Source organism: Diospyros lotus, chromosome 4 (genome assembly GCF_014633365.1).
Source record: "Diospyros lotus cultivar Yz01 chromosome 4, ASM1463336v1, whole genome shotgun sequence".
Taxonomy (NCBI): Eukaryota; Viridiplantae; Streptophyta; class Magnoliopsida; order Ericales; family Ebenaceae; genus Diospyros; species Diospyros lotus.
Window position 1 is genome coordinate 44805533 of NC_068341.1, and position 6189 is coordinate 44811721.

At 34.2% G+C, this 6189-nt stretch overlaps 1 protein-coding gene across 1 annotated transcript; it reads left to right on the top strand.

The window, feature by feature from the left end:
• The first annotated feature begins 1087 nt into the window (after positions 1-1087).
• On the top strand, positions 1088-4480 carry LOC127800103 (WAT1-related protein At5g64700). Its single transcript, XM_052334535.1, has 7 exons — positions 1088-1508; positions 1656-1718; positions 1856-1972; positions 3170-3428; positions 3566-3724; positions 3816-3967; positions 4076-4480. The coding sequence occupies exons 1-7, from the start codon at positions 1309-1311 to the stop codon at positions 4314-4316; spliced, it is 1191 nt and encodes a 396-aa protein (XP_052190495.1). The 5' UTR covers positions 1088-1308; the 3' UTR covers positions 4317-4480.
• Positions 4481-6189: the final 1709 nt, after the last annotated feature.

Below are 6189 nucleotides of genomic sequence, written 5' to 3' on the forward strand. Positions count from 1 at the left end.
AGAGAGAGGAATCCCACAAGTTGAGAACACTGTGATAGTGAGTGCCCTGTAAATCCTAGAGAAAAAAATTATGAAAGAAGCATATCTCCATTAACTAAACTATAGCTTATACCAAATATATAACTTTATATGTTTTGTTTTTATACCTTTTTGACCGAGAATAAATAACTACTTAAAAAAAGAAAAGGATATGTATATAAACACAAGTCGAATCCAAGGAAACAACAACAATAATAAAGAAAAAATAAAAAATAAAACATTAAGTCAAAATAATAATTTAAAAAATACATTCATATATGTTATTTCTATGATATAAGTCGAGGTCGAATGAGCAATATGTCAGTATCAATTTGATGAATTGTGATTTCAATTCTCGCTCTATTTAAGAGTCAAAAGTTTAATCTGTGATTTATCTTTTATGACATAATCAATAACATGAATATTAAAAGTCACGCAAAAATAATCACCTCAAATATATTGATATGTACTGCTGTAAATACAAATACCTACCATCTATCTCAAATATTTAGATACCCACACGCTCAATGCTCAAAGTTCTGGGTATGGATGGTAGTATTCATTTATGTGTTTTTGCTGCCCCATCTCGGAGTTAGTGGTTCGTGGGTATTTTCTGTTTCTTAATTTTATATATAAATTACATCTTTTGTAGTTTCGAGGGTGGAATTCTATAAAAGTCAATAATAATGATCACTGATCAGAACAATCTTGATAATTTATTGTCTATTATGGTTCCATTTGTTTAGGAATAAAATGCACTTTATTATCTATTAAAGAGTGCATTTAGCAAAACTCTTTCGAAAAAAAAAATATATATATATATATATATATATGAAGTTCTCAGGCGTAAAATGCTGTCTCCAAAAAGGAAATGAAGTGTAAATGAATTTGTGCCAGTGAAGTGAAACTGCTTTTATGTGGTCCATATCTCCATCGCCATATTGTAAAAGCAGCTTAAATATATCACATCCATACAATCAAAAAAAGAAAAAAAAAAAGCACGCAATTGCCTCTCCAATCTGCATCCAATGATATATCCATCACTGTTGAGAGATGTAGCCTAGCTAGCTATTTATGTGTGTGCGCGAGTGTGTATATATATAGAAGCTCTTTGTAGTACTAGTATCAGCAGCTGTATCTGATTGATTATACAGCGCTAGCTCGGAGCTAGCTAGCTAGCCAGCCAACTGAAGAGCTGCTACTGGTATATATATATATAGGCCTGGGTGGGTGAAGCTTAATTTGGTCACAGTTTGAACTAAGCAAGAGCGAGCGAGCGAGCGAGCGTAGATGAATTACAAGAAGAAGATGGAGGGGGATTCATCAAAGAAGGCCTATTTGGCGGCTATTCTGATACAACTGATATATGCGGGCATGTTCTTGCTCTCCAAGGCTGCATTTGATGTAGGCATGAACACTTATATCTTTGTTTTCTACAGGCAGGCTGCTGCCACTGTTTTCCTTCTTCCTCTCGCCTTCTTCTTCGAATGGTACGTACGTACGCACCTCCCATTTCCATCCATCATCGTCTCTCTCTCTCTCTCTCTAATATATATATATATATATGAAGTTGTTAATTTGTTCTTCTTCTCCTTCTTCTTCTTCTTCTTCTTCTTCTGCAATTAATTAATAATCAGGAAAAGTGCACCACCGCTTTCATTTGCAACCTTCTTGAAGATATTCATGCTTTCCCTTTTTGGGTACGTACTATATGCTTTGATTTTCATGTTCATGAATCACTTAATTACTTTGTCTTAATCTTTATCATTAGATTTTGGAAACTAAAGATTTACTCTGATGAGTTGGTTAATAATTAATAATCAATTAATTTGATCAGGATTACCTTGAGCTTGAACTTGTATGGCGTTGCTCTCATTTATACATCTGCAAGTCTGGCTGCTGCAACTACCAACTGCCTTCCAGTCATTACTTTCTTTCTGGCACTCTTGCTCAGGTACACACGGATCAAATTAATAATAACCATATTTTTGTTCCTTTTCTTAGATATATTTGAAGCAGTAGCCTAATTTAGTTAGATATGGATTCCAAAGAAAATCTCATAACATGACAGTACGCGTACACCACCACGTTTTAGGTTTAACACGTGACAAAAATCTCTTTTACACTTGCTAGCACTTGCATATATATATATATATATATAGCATTGATTACCCATTTCATATAGGAGCCTCAACTTTCTATGCTAACAGTACTAATTTGTCCAAAATCCTCTTTAGTTAAAATGTCACAATCCCCGCTTTTGTGCTTTTGAGTTTTGATGAAGCTATTTCTAATTTTAGCTATAGTCTTATCTTTTTTCTTCTCTATTGGCCTTTGATTGAATGGCTCTGACCCTTCGCGTGCTTTCGTGCTAATTGCCGTGGTTTGAATATTAATTTTAAGATTAGCAAGAAAAGAAAAAATAAAAAATAAAAGAAAAAGTAAAATTAAAACCCATTCACTATCTTAATTACCAAAAACTGGATAATCCTCCTCTGGATCGCCAGGATATCAATCAGCACTGTGTTGTATTTCGTGAATATCTGTCATCATATTATTAATTCTTTGGTTTAATATTTTTCTTTTTAATTTCTTAACTGAGTTATATGAAACAAATATTCATCATCTTCCATAAAGCTCTACCCTGTCCATATTATCCCACACTTTTATTATAACAAAGATAAGACATATAGAAGATTAATTAGACCTTAGAAATTGGCAATTTTTTTCAATTATAAGTTATTATTTTTTAAGATTTTAATATGTAGGCAATCCTTGAATTGCGAAAAGACAAGACATATAGAAGGTTAGACCCAGAGAAAATATTTTATCTTGCTTGGTCGTGTCTTATTCACATTTTCCCATTAATATTTTTTTTGGATAGGGTCAGACTTCCTAATTAATTGCTTCTGTCCAGTATGAATGTGCATTCATGTATAATTTGACAACACACACACTTAATTTCATAATTTAATATATATAAGGTGCAGGGTGCATATATAATACACCCTATTGCTATTGTAGAATTTCATCGTCAAGCATATATAATATTGAGCTTTTGAAAATTTACTTGAATATATAGCCTGAAGAGTGAGTTGAGTTGATTAAGAGATGAATTTGGATTGGGGATGATGATGATAATGAGATGCAGGATGGAGAGAGTGAAAGTGAGGACAGCAGCTGGAATAGCGAAAGTGATAGGGATTGCAATTTGCATAAGTGGTGCCACTGTCATCGCCTTCTACAAGGGACCTCCCATCAAACTCCTCTTACCGCCTCACCACCTCTTCCTTCACTCTGCTGCTGCTGCTACTACTGATCAGACTTCTTCTTCTACCTTTACTTGGATTAAAGGCTGTTTCCTCATGCTCACTGGCAACACCTTTTGGGGTCTATGGCTTGTATTCCAGGTATTTTATATATATATATATATATATATATATTATTGCAATCAATTTTTCAAAACAATATGTATATATATGGAGCCAGCCAGCCAGCCAACCACCCTACGCATGTATACATGTATTATATTGGAAATTAACTGCAGGCAAGAGTAATGAAAAGCTACCCGGCAAAGCTAGTGTCCACAACTCTGCAGTGCCTGCTGAGCACAATTCAGTCATTTTTGGTTGCTGTTGCTGTGGAGAGAGACCCCAATCAATGGAAGCTGCAATGGAATGTCAGACTCTTATCAGTGGTTTATTGTGTAAGCAAGAGAAGAGAACTAACTAATTCATTCATATTGTCTTAATAATTAATTAATTATATATATATATATATATAAATCTCCTGCGCAGGGCATTGTGGTGACTGGGATCACATATTATCTACAAGCATGGGTGATCGAGAAGAAGGGGCCAGTGTTCATAGCCATGTCAACCCCATTGGCTCTGCTCTTCACAATGTTGAGCTCCAGTCTCCTCTTAGGCGAGATCATCAGCTTGGGAAGGTAATAATTCATTCGTTCATATATCCATTAACAATATATTTATTTATTTAATTACCATTTCTTCATCCATTAAGAATACATTAAATAATTAATAATGGATGGATGCAGTGTATTAGGAGGGATGTTGTTGGTTGGAGGACTTTACAGTGTTCTGTGGGGGAAGAGTAGAGAGCATGATGATGAAGTAAAGAAGCAGCTGCAGCTGCAGCTGGTTGCCATCACCACCATCACCCAGCCAGAAGAATTATGCGCAACTGACGATGAAAATGGCACGAAGGAATTAGAAGCAGCAGCATCACCACCACCAATGCCAACCAAAACCAATACCTTGTCAACTATTATTGTATAGCATATATATATATATATAATTAATTAATTGCATGCCATCCATTTTCACACACACACATAATTGCCAAAGCATGGATTGGCGGGTCATATATAGTTCATTGTGGTTGATGTTAACTTCTCTTATAATTTGATAAAATAATAAATTTCACATCGAATATTATTAACGACATATACGTACATGACATTGCTTTTTCTTTTTTTCTTTTTTTGTGGTTTTTGTTAAGTAAATGAACTTAGTAGTGATTTGGATGTGACGCATGCGGCAGGGGGTTTCTACTTCCAGTGGCAAGTGAGTGGGCACGAATTAGATATTGTGTGGATATGAATGAAAACCTTAGTTAATTAATAGCTAATTTTAAGTCCAATTTCCCACACCATCTCCCCAGCTTTTTAATTAATAGCTATTTAATGACACCTCAGAACTGAAATTTTTTTGACACTTTATTCACATAATAATAATAAGGATTCGAATTGTTTGAATTTTAAAACTAAAACACATTAAATATATTATTGACTTTGTGATGGAAGAGAATCATAAGTACAAATAAAATTTTTACCATATATCAAATATACAACAAAATATAACATATACGTTATATAAAGTTTGAATATTTGAACAACACACATATTTAACAATTAAATACATAAATAAATGTATATTTGCTGCCTAATAAAGTGATGAAATAAAGAATCGATTTCTGTATTAAAACAGAATCAACCTCAAGATGTGGTAGTTTCTAGTCGGTCCACATGTAGTATATAGTAGGGTATCGTTCTGGTTATCTCTTCATGTGTTAGACACAGAGAATCTACGTATCATCAGTACCCGTGTCTTAAAATTATACACGTAACAATTATACGTATAATTTTTATGATTTTTTAGAGAAAACAGAAAGAAGATGAAGAAGAAAAAGAAAGCAACCTTAGAAGAAGAAGAGAGAGGCAAAGGCCCTGCCTCTACCCTTTTTATCCAATCTCTCTCCCTTCGTTTCTCCTTTTTTTATTTTCTTTTCTTCAAATTTAATTGAGTTTGGATTCCGCCGTCCCACCATCCCAATAATACAATTTCACTATATACTTTCACTATACATTTTTACTATGCATTGTGCACATTCGCTTGCCGCCTCTGTAATCAATAATTGATTTCACACTATGAACTATTGGTAGAGGGTCAATGATCAACTTTTGACTAATCAATTACAAAAACAAATTGGGCACACGATACCGATACCAAACGCAACACTATATGCATGGTATATGAATTTCTAGATTCACTACCAGCTAACAATCAGATAACATCGAAACCCTTTTCGATATCGGTCAACTCCTTGACACATCACTAGAATTTCTCCAAATCCTGATGACATTCTAAGAGTTTTTGAATAACGCCTAGCAACAGTTCAGGACAATATAGGTGGCAGTGAAGTCTTACTTCAAGTGAACCTATTACAATTGATGATTACTGTGTGTTATAATTCTTCCATCACCTAATGTCCCGACTAAGCAAGAGCCATTGAGTAACAAACTCACAAACTCAGTAATTATGTGTCAGATCTTATTAATGTGACTAGATGACACCTCAAAAAACATCTTTCTTGACTTTCAATCTGCGTTGGGTAAGGACTGTCCTGTCACATTAATAGTAGATCACATAGAACGTCCATCCTATCAATCACTGACGAGAGCAACAGATCCTATTCCCAACACTTGTCTCCATATACCAGCAATACGAAATCACATAGATGAACATTCTCATTTCTCAATTGGATAGTTTGGCTCATTCGTAAATCATGCACACCAATATACAAAACAACCGTGTCGATTTAAGTCTAAGGATTGATAGAGCGCATATTTTCATATTATTTAGCCCTCAT

Excerpts from the sequence above, each read along its gene's own strand:
- LOC127800103 (XM_052334535.1), top strand. The coding sequence starts at position 1,309 with ATGAATTACAAGAAGAAGATGGAGGGGGATTCATCAAAGAAGGCCTAT. Across the intron at positions 1,973-3,169 it reads TTTCTGGCACTCTTGCTCAG|GATGGAGAGAGTGAAAGTGA; the intron begins GTACACACGGAT and ends AATGAGATGCAG. Across the intron at positions 3,725-3,815 it reads TCTTATCAGTGGTTTATTGT|GGCATTGTGGTGACTGGGAT; the intron begins GTAAGCAAGAGA and ends TCTCCTGCGCAG.